General features: G+C 46.4%; 1 protein-coding gene across 5 annotated transcripts in view; it reads right to left on the bottom strand.

Annotated features, from left to right (window-relative positions):
- SFMBT2 (Scm like with four mbt domains 2) overlaps positions 1–15,649 on the bottom strand; it is a 227,747-nt gene that overhangs the window by 62,849 nt on the left and 149,249 nt on the right. For all 5 annotated transcript variants that reach the window (XM_049626785.1, XM_049626784.1, XM_049626783.1 and 2 more), the window contains one exon: positions 4,782–4,864. In XM_049626785.1, coding sequence (XP_049482742.1) covers positions 4,782–4,864 — 83 coding nt within the window. The remainder of the gene's footprint in view (positions 1–4,781; positions 4,865–15,649) is intronic.

The following is a 15,649-nucleotide window of genomic DNA, read 5'->3' on the forward strand; positions in this document are numbered from 1 at the left end:
CTTCCTCCCCGCATGCTGTCTGCATCCTAATTTCCACTTCTTGTATGGACACCACTCATTTTGGATTAAGGTCTACCCGTAGGGTTTCATGCTCCCTTAATTGCGTCTTCAGAAACTCTTAACTCCAGGGGCGCCTGGGTGGCTCAGTCAGTTAAGCGTCCAACTTCGAATCTTGCGGTTCATGGGTTTGAGCCCCACATTGGGCTCTGTGCTGACAGCTTGGAGCCTGAAGCCTGCTTCTTCTGGGTCTCTCTCTCTCTCTCTCTGCCCCTCCCCGTGCTCATACTCTGTCTCTGTCTCTGTCTGTCTCTCTCTCTCTCTCTCTCAAAAATAAACAAACATTAAAAAACATTCTAACTCCACATACTTCTCATGTGCTAAGGTACTACGGGTTAGGACTTCATCATATGAATTTTGGGGAATACAATGTAGCCTATGACATAGTTTCATTTCTCTAGAAATGGAATTGCTGGACCACATGGGAAATGTACGTTTAACATTCTAAGAAACCACCAAACTAACCGCCAAATGTTGCGTTCCCATCAGCAGTGTGTGGTGTTCCCGCTGCTAAACATCTTCACCAGCACTTGGTATTGGCACTTTTGCAAATTTTAACCCAATAGGTGTCCAGTGCCAGCTGATCATGGCTGGAACTTGCATTTTCTCTACGACGAATGATGTTGAGCATGTTTTCACATGTTTCTTTGTCATTTGTGTATCTTCCTTGGTGAAGTGTCAGGTTTTTTTTAAAAACGTTTATTTATTTATGGGGGGGGGGGGGAGGGTGAGCAGGGGAGGGGCAGAGAGAGGGGGAGCGAGAGAGAATCCCAAGCAGGCTCTGCACTGTCAGTGCAGAGTCCGATGCGGGGCTTGATCTCACGAACCACAAGATCATGACCTGAGCTGAAACCAAGAGTCAGACACTTAACTGACTAAGCCACCAGGCGCCCCGAACTGTCTGTTACCTTCATTCAGGAAATGTTACCTTTGGTGCATGTAGAATTGTGGGTTTTTTCTTTTAGTACTCCACAAACATTGGTTCACTGCCTTCTGGCACCCCTTGTCTCTGATGAGAAGTTCGCTATGTACGTTGTTGTTCCTCTACTTGAAACATATCATTTTTTTCTCCGGATGCTTTCAAGATTTTTCTCTTTACATTTGGTTGTCAGCAGTTCGACTATGTTGGGTGTCTTTGTATTTATGTTGCTTGGGTCCCACAGAGATTCCAGAACTTTCTCATTTATAATTTCAGCTGCTTTGGTACATTCTGGCCCTTGTTTCTTCAACACAGAGGAGCTCTCCTGCTCTCATTCCCAACATTGAGGAAAATTCTGAGCCACGTGTAGAATGTCAAGTAGCAAAGACCTTTCTTGTTAAGAGTCTGCACAAATACTGGCCAAGGTTTTTTTCTTTTTTAATATTTTTTTAACGTTTGTTTATTTTTGAGAGAGTGTGAGCTGGGGAAGGACGGGGGGGGGGGGAGACACAGAACCCTAACTTCTTACTTTCTCATTCATATTTTCCTTCTCAAACTTTAGCAAGCATCTGAATCATCTAGAGAACCTTTAAAAAAAAACAAAGACTGCTGGGCCTTAGCCCAAAGTTCACGATTCATGTGATCTGCGGTGAGGCTACAGATTTTGTATTTCCAAAAGGTTCCCAGGTGGTACTGGAGGCTGGCCTCAGGACTGCACTTTGAGAACCACTACTTTACGCCTCTGAGCGGAGTTTTAACGGGAGTTTTCGAACACACGTCTGCTAATTCCAACACCTGGATCATGCTGGGTTTGGCCTCTACCGATTAGCTTTTCTACAGAAAATGAGTCCGATTTTTCTGCGGCTTCGTGTGCTGACCAATTCTGAAGTCTGGACGTTTTCAATGTCGTGTCGCATAGACTCTGGATTGTGTTATGTTCTTCCCGAGAGTGCTGGTTTTCTGTGTTCGCAAGCAGTTAACTTGTTTGGACTCAAACTACACGCTCTGTCTCTTGAGAAGGAGCTCAGATCCCAGCTCAGCCTTTTGTCTTTAGCTAGGCTGCCTGGAGTTTGCCTGGAAAAGACACGCTCTGCGGATCAGCCAAAGATTTAGGCAGAGTGTATACACAGAATGTGCGGTTCCCTCTCCTGACTCTTCCCTATCTGAGACTCCTCTCACTTTCCAACAGGTGTGGTTGCTCACATTCTGTTATCTGCTTCATCAGGCCAGAAAGACCGTGAGTTTTATATCACTGCTTTTGTCGTCTCCTATGTCGTCCACTGCGGCTGACCTCAGGCCAGAAGTCTGAAAAGAATCACACGGTCACCCCACAGTGTTCCTTCCTTCCAAGCACCTGCTCCCCTCCAGATCTGCCCGTTTTGTTCACGCTCCACATCCCTCAGCTAGTTGCACAGGAGCCACAGTTGCTACCTGCCGGAGGGTCAATTCAGCAGGAGCTCAGCCGACACTCCAAGCAAAACTCCCTTCTCGCACTATTTTAAAATAAGCGTAAGATTTTCCCAAAGCATCCGCTGCTATAAATTTTAATCAGATATTACAATACTGCATGTATCTATTTTGAAATACATAAACTGAAGTAAACGGGCTCCTGTAAGTACCAAGAGATTACATCCTTACTTGACCCGTGGGAGGACGCCAAGCTAATTTGCATTCACGTATCTATTTATATACGTTAAGTTGCAGGTCAATTATATCTTTATGTAACCAGAACAAAATGACCCAGCATATGCGGTAAGAAAGCGATTTGTTCTTCTCCTTTATGTCTCTTTGGAAATAGGAACCAAGGAAAATTCTAGGCAGGCTGTTTTCCTACAAGTCATCCTGCCTATCCGTGCATATTATGTATTGAGCTTTTTGATAATATGACTCGATAGGCTGCCTGAAAAGCCTCTAAGTAAGTTAAAATGCATTTGATCCTCCTTAATAAGGGAAAGCTACAACCGCATAACCTATTTTCGTTTAAACTCGCTGCTTGAGGGTAATTTATAAAGATCAATGGCAAACCTGTTACCCGTGAGTTTATTTTACTAAGCATTTCGCTGTGTCAATCCATCTCAGAACCGTCTCTGATTGTTAAACATCCCCGGGGAAATGTCTCCCATGCAGCCACTTCCACACCCCCTCTCCTCTAGTGCACACAAGATGCGTGATTAAAAAATGAATTCATGATAAGCATCCCCTTAAAGAGCACTCGAGGCAAGCTAACAAAATTCAGCAGAGCACCAGGAATGCAACACCTATGCCAACAGGCAGATGACAATCCTGTCGATTACATAAACGCGGAGCCGGGAACAAAGCGGGCATATTTGTAACAAGTGCATTCCTAATGAATACGCCAGCACAGTCATTAAAACAGATTTCGTCCTGGTAGCTAAAGCCTGGGAGCTCAGAGGCCACCTGGGGATGTGGCTACTTCCTCTATTAAATCCCATTTGGCCAGCTGCTGGTTGAACGGGAGCAGAGGACAGTGGAACCGTATTGTCGCAGAAGAAACGCCTCCTTACGCATGAAACTAGGGGACACGTCAGGATCTTCCTCCCAAGGGTGAAGAGGTAGGGAACGAATATGTCTTTGGTCGGGTAGAAAGCACAACTTCGAAGGGGTCTGGGGACGTGCTAAGTGTCTCCAGGATCCTAACTGCAAGGCAACGAGGCCAGGGCTCTGCGACAAGCACTATCACTGTAAAAGGGCTAGTAAGACCGCACTGGACTTGATAAGCCCCGGGAGCTAACCAGCGGCTACCCTCTCGGTGGCACCTCCGAATGCCTACACGTATGGGGGAGGGTCCCCACCGCACATACCACCGCACCTCACCACGCAGATCTTTCCGTGCACCGCAGAAGAACCAGCTTTGTGCAAAAGCAGCATCAGCCGGCAGAAAGTCCCTTTGTTGGTTTCAGGAGCCCCGATTTCCGACTCTGCCATGGATGTGTTTCTGCATTTATGGGGTCAAGCTGACCCAGTGACCGACCTACTTAATTCTTCAAAATCCACCTTGGACTTAAGCTCGGTAGTGAGCTTCTCGATTGAGCCAGCCCCTTCCACCTCTCAGCTGTCATGTGCCATGATCCCCGTAGTACGAGTTATTGGTGGGGTAGCAAGGAATCAGCGGCTGGAGGAGGACGTGTCCAGAAAAGGTCTCTGATGTGGGAGCACTCTGCACTGTGATGCCTGCCGTCCCCAACTGGAGGACTGAGTCTTTTTTTTTTTCTTTAGTATAAAGAATTAACTTTCATAGCTAAATGCACGTTCAACACACTAGGCTGTATACATCGGTGCCTCATTCTGAATAGACGTAATAATCCATGTGCCTTTTCATAGTTCCCAGGGTTGATCCAGTCTAAATGAATACTTGATAAGCCACCTGATACAACGAACTCCTATAACAAGTATACCCGTGTGAACACACACACACACACACACACACACACATTGCTATTTGATCTGCTCACTAGACTCAGGGGATGAAGCCAGAGGCTCTCCTGAGGCCCAGGCTCACCGTAGTAAGAAGCCTGTGCTAATCTAGAACACACCGGACCCTTCCATAAGTGAGACATGAACTTATACCGAGCCACCATACACGTAGCAGCGGCTGTGCTCCAACACCCCAGAGTCACCCTAACACACAACCTGAAGGAGGCCTTTGCAAAAACTACGAAAGCTTAGTAAGGATCCTGTGGTCCACGGCAGCACACTCATCTTGCTCACGAACGGGAAGCAACTTACAAAGTTCACGGTGAACAACATCTAGGAACAAAGCAGTAGCAAGCACCAAGCTCCTTACATTCCTGAAGCCGAAGGGAGGCGCTTCCTCGGTCCCATGCTGCTTGTGATAATCTGCCCAGTCGAAGTCCTGGCCAGAGTAACCTGCACGGGGCGAAAACACAGAACAGCGTTAACCAAATAAATAGCTTCAGAGGGTGTCACTAGTTAAATCAGTAAGCGGTGAAAATACAGGACCCCAGAGGGTGAAGTCCCTTCTCGTGCCTGACGGCACGTCAGACTTCACAGGGAACGCGTGGAAAAACACAAAGTACGAAATACAGGGCGGGTGTTCCATCGTGACCGCGATGTGGGGTCTGAAACCGCACGAAGGATGGCACTGACCCACATCGGCACCCGCCGGTGGACGGACGTGCTCTGGGGCAGCAGCATCGAGACAGGATGTTATACACAACCCATTCGTACAGTGCGTTTTGCGGAAAAACACAGTGATACCTCCCTCCACGTCAGGCCTGAGAGTTCCTGTGAACTTCTCGATATCTTCGTGGAAAACCGTGAGACTTTATTGGAAAACACTACCTCGGGGGAGGGTTTTTAAAGAGTAACAGAAAGTAAAACAAACAGCAAACAAGGAGTTGAGGTGTTCGTGAGAAAGAGAGCCTCCAGAGGCCGGGGGGTGCGGGCGGGCAGCCCGTCCTCGGACAGCACCCAGGGAGAGGAAGGAAGTGAGCATCGGGAAAGGTGGCCCCCTCTGGGGGCCCCGCTGGGGGGGGCACCTCTGAGACACGGTGGGGGCGGGGGTTGTTTGGAGAAACAGCTCTTCACTCGTGCTAATAAGCGTAATGGAATAGCGATGTTGCCAAAGTGGGTTCTTCTCTTTCTTCGTTTCATTTGGCAGGAGGGGTCGCAATTCAAGTACATCCATCATGCCCACCATGACAAGCCATGGGAGAAGGTCTTGGGAAGGTCGTGGGAAGAGGAAACAGTTCTAAATCAGAACATAAGCACAGCATTGGGTGTGCGCTCTAACCCAGATAGGGGGACGGCTCTTCATACGGGTGTTATTTGTGCTTCTTGTGAACCAAGGATGGCGATGAGGACGAACAGCGTTCTACCAATCAGGATTCGTCAGAACGGCGGACAACGTCGCCCTAACCCTCACCTGGGCGTTCTCCCTTGATGGGTTTGAAGTGCATGGAAAATAAACCCACGAGGGATTTCTTAACTATGTTTTCGAGCCAAGACCTGCCAAGTCCTGCCAAGTCCTCATTTTCTCTTCCCCATATCATCGTAAATTCCACACCTGCGAATTCACATCACATGGGGACCTGTAGTTACTAAACCCCACGTCTACAAGGAGAGTACAGAAGATCCTCATTGAAGAAAGAAAGTCAAGGGACTGTTGCCTCCTACCTCCGTCTGTACCTCTGAGTACAAGATACTAAGTATTCTTTTCATTGAGGAAGCTCAATTTACACAGTTTTCATTAGAAGACGGGATGGGGTGAGCAAAGAAGGACTGGTACTCCTCTGGCCCAGGGGCTGATCCTTGAACCCCCCTACCCTGCTGACCATCCATGGCCGAAGCACCCCTTTTCTTCCTACGACCTCCCTGTCATTCTACAAAGGCTGACAAGGCCTCATTTCTTACCAACAAGGGGGCAAAACGTCTTACAGCTCTGAGATGCTGTTACTCCCGGTAGTTAGTTTCAAAGAGATTCTGAAAGTTTTCCTACCTGCCCTTGTCCCCAACACCTCTCTCCAGAGCCAGACGGCTCTTGCATCAGAGGTTTCTGGAAGGAACCAAACCAACTTTTTTTTTTTTTCTCAACGCTTACCCACAAAACAGAATAAAACAAAATATGCTTTAAATAAGGTACTGCAAGTTTCTTTACAATGAACAGAACCTTGCACTTTGAGAATAGTTCGTCTGGAGCTATTCTGGATCAAATCCTCGCCTTAAACGTGTAAGAACAGAAGAGTTTGCCAAAAGACAACTCAAACTGCCGAGAAGCTACCCGACCGTATGAAAGGAGAGCATCTGGGTTTTTAGAGCCGGCTCTACTAGGAACTGGATGAAACCAGGAAGAAGCAAAAAATCTTCCGTGTCTGACTTTCCTCATTCACAAAATAAAGAGGTGACCTTCAAGGCCCCTCCAGCTGTCGCGTTCCATAATTCAGAGCCATCGTTAGGGATTAAGTAACTGCTGCTGCTTAGGAATTGTGCCCGTCCTTGTGTGTGGTTAATTCCTTCCTCTTCTCCTCCGAGAAAAGTGTGGCAGGGTTGATGAAGAGAGGTTATGTGACAGGACGCTCCCCAGAGGAGCTTGCCATAGACTAGCTGAAGACAAGATGGTTCCCGAGGCACAAGGACCCCATTTCTCAGGGTTGTGGCAGACTGACTTCGCTAAAGCCAAGATCGCACTGTGTTGCAATGTCTCTTCCCCTCGACCTCTGCTGATTCCTTAGTTCATTTGGTGAGCTGAGGAAAATCTCATCAAGATCACGGGAGCAAAGAAGAAATGGTGGGGCAGGGGGGAACTACATAAATGAAAAACAAGCCATCTTCTGATAGAACATGGAAATCTGGATATTCTTTAAGGTCAATATCTGTTCAGATAAAACCTTCCAACTTACAAGCCACCTCTACTCCCCCTCCAGAGGCATTTAGCTGGGATTTCTATAATCGTGTTCGTAATCGTGAACTTCCCATAGGCTGCAACCCACTCCATCCAATGTCATGCTCTATGGTTTCTCAGACCTACATTCCATGCTTCTGTATCAGTCTTCAAGACTGTCTCTATGGGGAGGCATTTTTAATCTAACAATTTCAAGATCTAACCAAGTCTGGCCCGGTACCTAAGCAACAATGGATTATTTTGCCCCCACTGTTCCTTGAACATCCGAATAGCCTAGACTTCTCCTCCTCCTTCTCATAGGGACCTTTATTCACTTCATCACTTAAAATTCCTTTCCTTCAGGCAGATAATGAGCTCTCTCTTTGTAAGGCAGTTTTGTGACAGCTCAGAAAATATCTGCTACATAAAAACAAATTGCTGTGGCTTGTATAATAGAGACAACAGGGGTCAATTATACTCATTAATCAACAAAGACAGAACAAGAAGTACTAAGGCTTAACTGTAGCTACGAAAACATGTTTTAAACCCAGGAGGGAGGAAAATAGCAGAGGGGAAAAGAAAATAAAAGGAAATCAAAACCCCTTGGGCTGTTAAAATCCTCAACAAGCTGCCACAGGGGACTGTTGAACCATGGCCACTGGAGTTATTTAAGCTTTTATTAGTGTTTATTCTGAACGAAGTTCCAACTGCTACAGGTCCAAAAGAGAACAGGTCGATGACCCATTTCCTTACGATACAAATTAATTGGCACAAAACAGCCCCACTTGCAAACATTACTATTGGGACTGCAAGTGGGTAATTCTTTGGGAAAACAATTTGGCAGTAAAATGTTCATGAACTTTGACACAACAATTTCACAACGGTCCTAAAAGCTGAAAAAGTGTTACACATTAAGGTACAATGGCATTATTATCGGTGGGACAACCTTACATCCCAAAATAGGAAATGATATATGACTTATCTAAGGTCCACGGAAAATCACACAGGCACGAAACTGCATAGTTTGTGAAAAAAAAAATTATGAGAACCTTATTGCTATAGGTCTAGATGGAAAGACTTCCTGGCACAAGCATATACAGAATTAACAGATTTTTATGAAAGTATGCAAAGAAAAAGACCAGAGGAAATGCAAGGAAAATGTCGTAGTGGTAACTATCCACATAGTAGTTATCTGGATGGTGGGACTCGTGGATGTGTTTTTCTTCTATCTCTTTGTATTTTCCAAGTTTTCAATAATGATCATATATTATTTTAATAAAAATTACTTGAGGGGCTCTTGGGGGCTCAGTCGGTTGAGCGTCCGACTTCGGCTCAGGTCATGATCTCGCAGTCCGTGAGTTGGAGCCCCGCGTCGGGCTCTGTGCTGACAGCTCAGAGCCCGGAGCCTGCTTTGGGTTCTGTGTGTGTGTGTCTCTCTCTCTGCCCCTCCCCCGCTCATGCTCTATCTCTCTCTCTGTCAAAAATAAAAAAAACATTAAAAAAAATTATTTGAAAGTGCAGACCTTTGCCCTATTTTAAAGGATAGTCAGTCAAGGCACTAGTCAATCAATCAAGAGCTAATTCAGCATGTGGAATACGCCATGACTGCCTCCCAAGAGCCAACGTCCAGCTTTTCATCTGCTAACAGAATCCTGATTTTAGCCAGTTCCTGTTGGAACTGGAGAAGCTGGGACTCTCCTCAGCACCAGGAAGTGAATCAGGACAACCTCAGAAAATCATGGTGGTCTATTTGCCTCTGCAGCAGGAAGTGAATCGTGACACCCTCCCACCCCGATAACCATGGTGTTCTCATGCCTTTTGCACCAGGAAGCGAACCACGACATCCCAGACACCATCATGGGAGGATGGAGGGAAGGGAAGGATGTAAAAAAAGACACACTTCTGTAATAAAATAGACACAGAGTAAGAGCTGCCCTTCTACGCTGGGTGAATATGGAAAACATACAAACAAGCAAACTTGTACAACCTTCAAAAACAATATCAGCAAAAGAGTTTCACCTCTGACGTCTACGTGACTGTCAAAATGAAAAACAAGAATAAAAAATCCACCACTGCAAAGACTGTTGGGAAACAGGTGCTTTTATGCATTTCTGGTTGGCATATAATCTCAAAAATCCACCACAGATGCCAATTTGGCAATTGTCAAAGTCCTTAAGAAGGGGTCTCCTCTCCACTCTACCCATTTGTTCATTCACATATGATATCATTGAAAGCATTTATTAGGTGCATGCTACATGCCGGGCATGGTTCTAGTTCTAAGCATACAGAAAGGACCAAAGACAAAAACCTTTACGCAGGCAAGCTTACGCTGCAGTGGGAGGAGACACATAATACACAAATAGAAAAAAAATCAGACAATCAGTGCTATAGGCAAAGGGAGGGCTGAAGTCTTCACAAAACGCTGAAAAACCTAGGAACTGAGGAAGCAAGTCCTGCAGCCACCTAGGGGAAGGGGGTGCCAGTGGGAGGGGCCAACAACTGCAAAAGGCCAGAAGCAGGTCCAGAATGTTCTAGAAAGAACAAGGGGGATTGTGGGGTGGACAGAGTGAGCTGGGGTGTGAACAGAGCAGGAACTCCATTATGAAGTATCCTACAGAAATAACAGGATGCCGTGCAAACATTTTATGCATAAAAGCAGACGAGAACAATACAGACAAACAACAGGGGCGTGTTTCAATCAATTTTTTCAAGTTTATCTATTTATTTTGAGGGTGGGCGGGGAAGGACAAACAGAGAGGGAGAGAGAGAATCCCGAGCACGGATTGATGCGGGGTCCCAAAATCATAACCCAACTGAAATCAGAATCAGATGCTTAACCAACTGAGCCACCCAGGTATCCCTAAGTCAATTATTTACCTGCCAATCATGGAACTTTCCAGTCATTTAAAGTAGAAGACATTTTGGCATGTAGGTGGCAAATTCGTGTGTGTAAAATAATTAAACCGATATACAAAGTTACATATTCTAGGCAACAGAAATCTGAGAGAATATATACCAAACGTTGTTTCTTCAGGATAGGAAACTTCTCTCCTTTTGTTTTCAAAATTTTAAAGAATGGATACGTAGTAAAACTATAATTAAAAAATAGTCTTTAACCTAATAAATTGAAGTTCTAATAAGTTAGTAACACTTTCCCCAACAGGGAAATGCATTTCACTCAATGATTTTTCCCTCAGTCTCCAGGTTGCTGGACTCAGGTTCGCCGCTGTTAAGATGTGAATGAGACAGGGACTGGTTCCGTGTCACCTGCTCCAGCAGGTCCTGAGGGACACACACCGTGTGGGAACTGTGACTCCAGGATGGAGGCTGACATGGAGAAGCAGGAAAGAAAGTTCTGGACATGCCCCCCCCCCCCCCCCAATGACTGAAGAACACACAGCCCCATAAGGACATCTCCACCCCGGAGCACCTTTACAGCACTGAGGTGCTCGACATCTGGTGTGAACAGAGGACTCATTTAGCTTTCAGTTCAACATCTCTTTGAAAGGGAAAACGACGTGATCATCGCCAAAGATCGGCACGTACCAGACCTGAGATATGAGAACGCAAGAGGACACAAAAGAAGCCACGTTGTAAGAACGGGTTCCTCATCCTTCCTCAGAAAATCTCATGGACTGTTGGGACAGCTTTACTGGACTCTCGCTCACGGCACCGGTCTTCCTGAAAGGTGGTCTCCCTCCAGGCTTCCACTGAGGTCCTGGGACTCGCTAAGGCTAAGCGCGTGATGGCCTCCCCTCAGGTGACCTTCGCCGCCACCTTGTCGGGGAAGCAGGATGAACGGGTGAGGAAGCAAGGCCACACTCCTCAGGGGGCACACGCAGCCCCCGGAACCAGTCCGTCTCTTCCTGGGCAAGATTTCTCAATAGTCTCTCCACTCGGTTCCTGGAGGAGTCTTTGTACAGGCTCCCAGGCAAGAAGGCTGACTTCTGGCACACCAGTAACTACGCCAAGTACTTCTTTTCCCCTGTGCTGTTCGCTAAAGGGCACGTGCCCTCCCTCGAAGCCTGCCATGTTAGGAGATGTGGATGTGTCCCCGGGAGAGAGTCCAACGTCACATAAATATCGGCTGTCAATGGCAAAGCCATGGTAAGAATCCTCAACCACAGAGTAAACTGAGGAGTAAGTAAGCCAGAGAGATGTAAGTTCCCAACAATCGGAAATATTTTCAGATATAAAAAATCACCCAAAGGGTTTTACTCCCCCAGCTCTTTTCAATCAAAAGCAGGTTTTTGCTCAAGAATCAATCAGAAAGCTAGAAACGAGAATAAACCTCCAAATCCAGTAACAAGAGGGACCCTCTCAGGTGCCAGATGAACTACGGTAGTAATAAAAAGAATGACACAGCCAAACCCGAAAGAGAAGAGAATCTCCAGATGCCAAAACACCAAGAGGCCCACAAAGGCAGAGCCGACCAGCCCAGGAACGTCTGGAGCTCACACGGGGCAAAAGATGACCACAGGCTTGAGAGAGGAGAGCAGCAGGAGCAGAGACCACCATAAAACGCCCGGCCCCGGTCAGCTGCCCAGTCTGCGAAAACGGGACCAGACAACGTCAGCTCACCGAAAGGGACAAGGAGCAGACACGGCCGCTCCCTGCCCAGGGCTCCGCTTAAGGGGGGAGAGAGAGGAGTCCCGAGCTCCTCCAAGCCAGGGGCATCCGTGGGGAGGCTGGGCAAATTTGCAATCTGTATCGTACAGGATGACAAATGCACGTGACATTCGTCCATTCGTTCCTCCCTCCAATAACCAGGGACACGGGCACGTACCAGGCACTGTTTCAGGTGCCGGGGATGCGTAAGTGAGTAACACCGATTTTAAAAATCAGAGGAGGGGCGCCTGGGTGGCTCAGTCGGTTGAGCGGCCGACTTCGGCTCAGGTCACGATCTCGCGGTCCGTGAGTTCGAGCCCCGCGTCGGGCTCTGGGCTGATGGCTCGGAGCCTGGAGCCTGTTTCCGATTCTGTGTCTCCCTCTCTCTCTGCCCCTCCCCCGTTCATGCTCTGTCTCTCTCTCTCTGTCCCAAAAATAAATTAAAAAATTAAAAAAAAAAATCAGAGGAGATAAAGACGGTAATAAATACTCTAGGACTTGCAAAATTCTTAGAACACTGGGCAGACTCTAATGCAAAACCAGATGGAAGGAATTACTTCACTCTAAGGATGAGGGAACTCGCACAGAAATAACAAGCACCACTGAAACTCAGTTCACCACGAGAAATCACAACCCACAGAAAGAAACGGAAGAGGCTGTAAAACAAAATGAATGACTAGGGATACAGAGAACCAACACAAGCAAGCTCTAGCGGTCCTGAACCTGAATGCTTCACACACACACACACACACACACACACACAAGTGGACAGATCTTCAGTCTCACGATATTTTGATGCTCTTTCTAGAAAATCATAGAACAAACAAAAATAGAGAATATGTAACGGTTGAACAGTTCAATTAATAAGGTTGGCCAAATGGAACACTCTGACGGTAAATGGGAAAGCACGGCTAAAACAGATACTATATAATTATACGAATATCTAAATATGTATTATATGAACATATAATATTCGTCTGCAAATATACAGACATTACCAAAACTGTCTCCCACAGAAGTGGTAACCATGGCTAAACTTCACAACCTTTCATGGAAATAAATTCATACACAACACAACACAAACCTAAACAGCACCGGCTCCAGATGGTTTTACAAGGTAGTGTTACCAAACCTTCAACAATCGGCTTACCCATTATCTTACTTACACTAACTGTTCTGGAGCCACACTGCCTAGGAGAGCGGCTGGATAAGAAACAAACAAAAACCAGGGGTATATTCCATTAGACTGGCCACAGCCGATAAAAAAAAAATCAAAAGAATAAAAAAAAAAACCCCACCCATTCACAACAGCAAGCGAACAGGAAGTATCTAGGAAAATTACTAGCAAAAAAAAATTGTAAAAAGGTAACACAATAAAACGTCCATTTTTCTAAATTAATTAATTAAGTCCAATGCACTGTCAGTCAAAATCCAATGGGTTTTTTTCACAGTGTCTTACAAACTGGTTCTAAAATTCACATACGATAACCTGCAAAAAACAACTAAGACAGTTTTGAAAAGGAAGAAAAGGTCGAGGGAGTCACTGGATGGATATCGAGACATAAAGTAAAATCGGTTTTTAAAAGTGAGGTATTTATGCAGAGACGGACAAACAGCAATGAAGCAGAAGAACTAAGAACAGATAAGGTTCTCAGCCCTCGAAGGGACCGGATGCGTGTTAGTGGGGGCATCACCCATCAGCGAGGAAACTGCACACTATTCAATGAATGATGCTGAGGCAATGGCTGAATCTGAAACTCCAATTCAACCTAAGTGAGAAAATAAAAGCAACCTCTTTTCATCCCTCGTGCCGTGCAAAACTTAACTCCGAGAGTACACTAAAAAGCTAACTACAGAAAATGAAACCGCAGGATTGCCAAAGGAAACATAGAACATCAATAAAACAAAGTTTATCTAAAGCCATAGACAAATCATAATGGAAAAGGCTGGTTTGACCACATTATCGTTTCATATTCCAATATAACATAAAATACCATTAGAAAGTGAAGCAACGAGCCACAGGCTAGACTATTACATATTGTGACGCGCATGGCGAGAGAAGAAATTCATCCTCAAACATATAAATACTTCTACGATCCAAAGAAAAAGGAGAACAATATAATAAGCAAAGCAAAGGCAACACAAATTGTGAACAAGCGTATGATGAACTGCTCCACGGCACTAGCAGATTAGGGACACCAAAATGAAACCGGAGACCCATTTCCCAGGCGTCAGGATGGCACTTGTGCACGCCCCAGCATATCACAGAACGGTGAGGAGGACGCCAAATAGGATCTCCAGCAACTCCACTCTCTGGGTATATCCCCGGAGAGATCTCTCACTTTGGGCACAGGTACAAAGATGCTCTGAGTACCATTCCCAACGCAGAAAAGAGTTAATGCCTCAAATGTCTTTAAACGGGAAATGGATTTCAAGAATTAACGTATATTCATAAAACAGCAAAATGAGTAAGGAATCTATACGCATCAACACGGAGGAAAATCTGCAAAATGTTACAGGAGGAAAGTTACATAAGGGTGGGCATAGCGGGATACTCTTTACATGCCTATCAAAAAGATCTGCTGCAGGGGCGCCTGAGGGGGCTCAGGCGGTTGAGCGTCCAACTTCCGCTCAGGGCATGACCTCACGGTTCCTAGGTTCGAGCCCCGCGTCCGGCTCTGTGCTCAGAGCCTGGAGTGTGCTTTGGATGAGGAAGGTGGTTATGGGGGGGGGGGGGGAGACGGGTGGGGCGGTTGGAGACCCGGCAGAGAGGCAGGGGAGGGAAGGGGAGGAATACAGGCAGAACTGCAACATTCAACGCTTAACAAATACGGACCGAGAGCCGCACTGCTTTAGCCAGTGAGGATAAGCAGAGAACGAGACAAAAATCCCTGCTGTCGGTGAACTTTCACTTCGCTGGAGAGACACATAAAAACCAGGGCAAAGAAGGAAAATATACAGCAATTGTATCTCCCATGATAATAAATTCTGTGCAGCAAAGCCATGCAGGGAAGGAGATAAAAACGTTGAGGGTAGAGATTTGTAATTGACACTAAACAGGACAGAGAAGAAAGACCGCCCCAGCCAGGCGGCACCTCAGTCAGATGGAAGAAGGACAGACAACCTAAGCGGGGGTGGAGGAGGGCCAGGTCTCGGGAATGGCAAGGAGGAAGGCGGGACTGGACAGACTGGAGTGGGGGGCATCTTAGGAGATGAGGCCAGACAGGGAACTAGTGGGCGCTGTAGGCTGGGACCATGACCTGGAATCTCCACTGACCTGATACTTGAGTTATCAAGGCCTCGGACAGTCTAAACAGAGGAGGGACGTGTGCGATTTCCACCTTAGCACAACCAGCCTGAGCATCTCATTGAAGAACACGTGCAATGCCGGAGGCCACTGCAGTAACCCAGGAGACGTCTGACGGTGGCCTGGACCAGGGTGGTCGTGATGACACATGGTCAGATCCTGAAAACACTGACGGGATTCACCGATGCAGTAATTAGGTGAGAAACACACGGTCAGCGGTGACTCGGTCTTCTATTATATTCTATGATGCTTTATTTCATTTTTTAAAAATCTGACTCCAATGTGGCCAAATGCCAGCATCTGTTCCCTCAAGGCAGGGGGTCCAGGAGATTATGTGCATTTATTATTTTCTGTACCCTGTGGTACGTCCGAAACATAACAGATTACCGAATGGGGT

The sequence above is a fragment of the Panthera uncia genome, chromosome B4, assembly GCF_023721935.1.
Source record: "Panthera uncia isolate 11264 chromosome B4, Puncia_PCG_1.0, whole genome shotgun sequence".
NCBI lineage: Eukaryota > Metazoa > Chordata > Mammalia > Carnivora > Felidae > Panthera > Panthera uncia.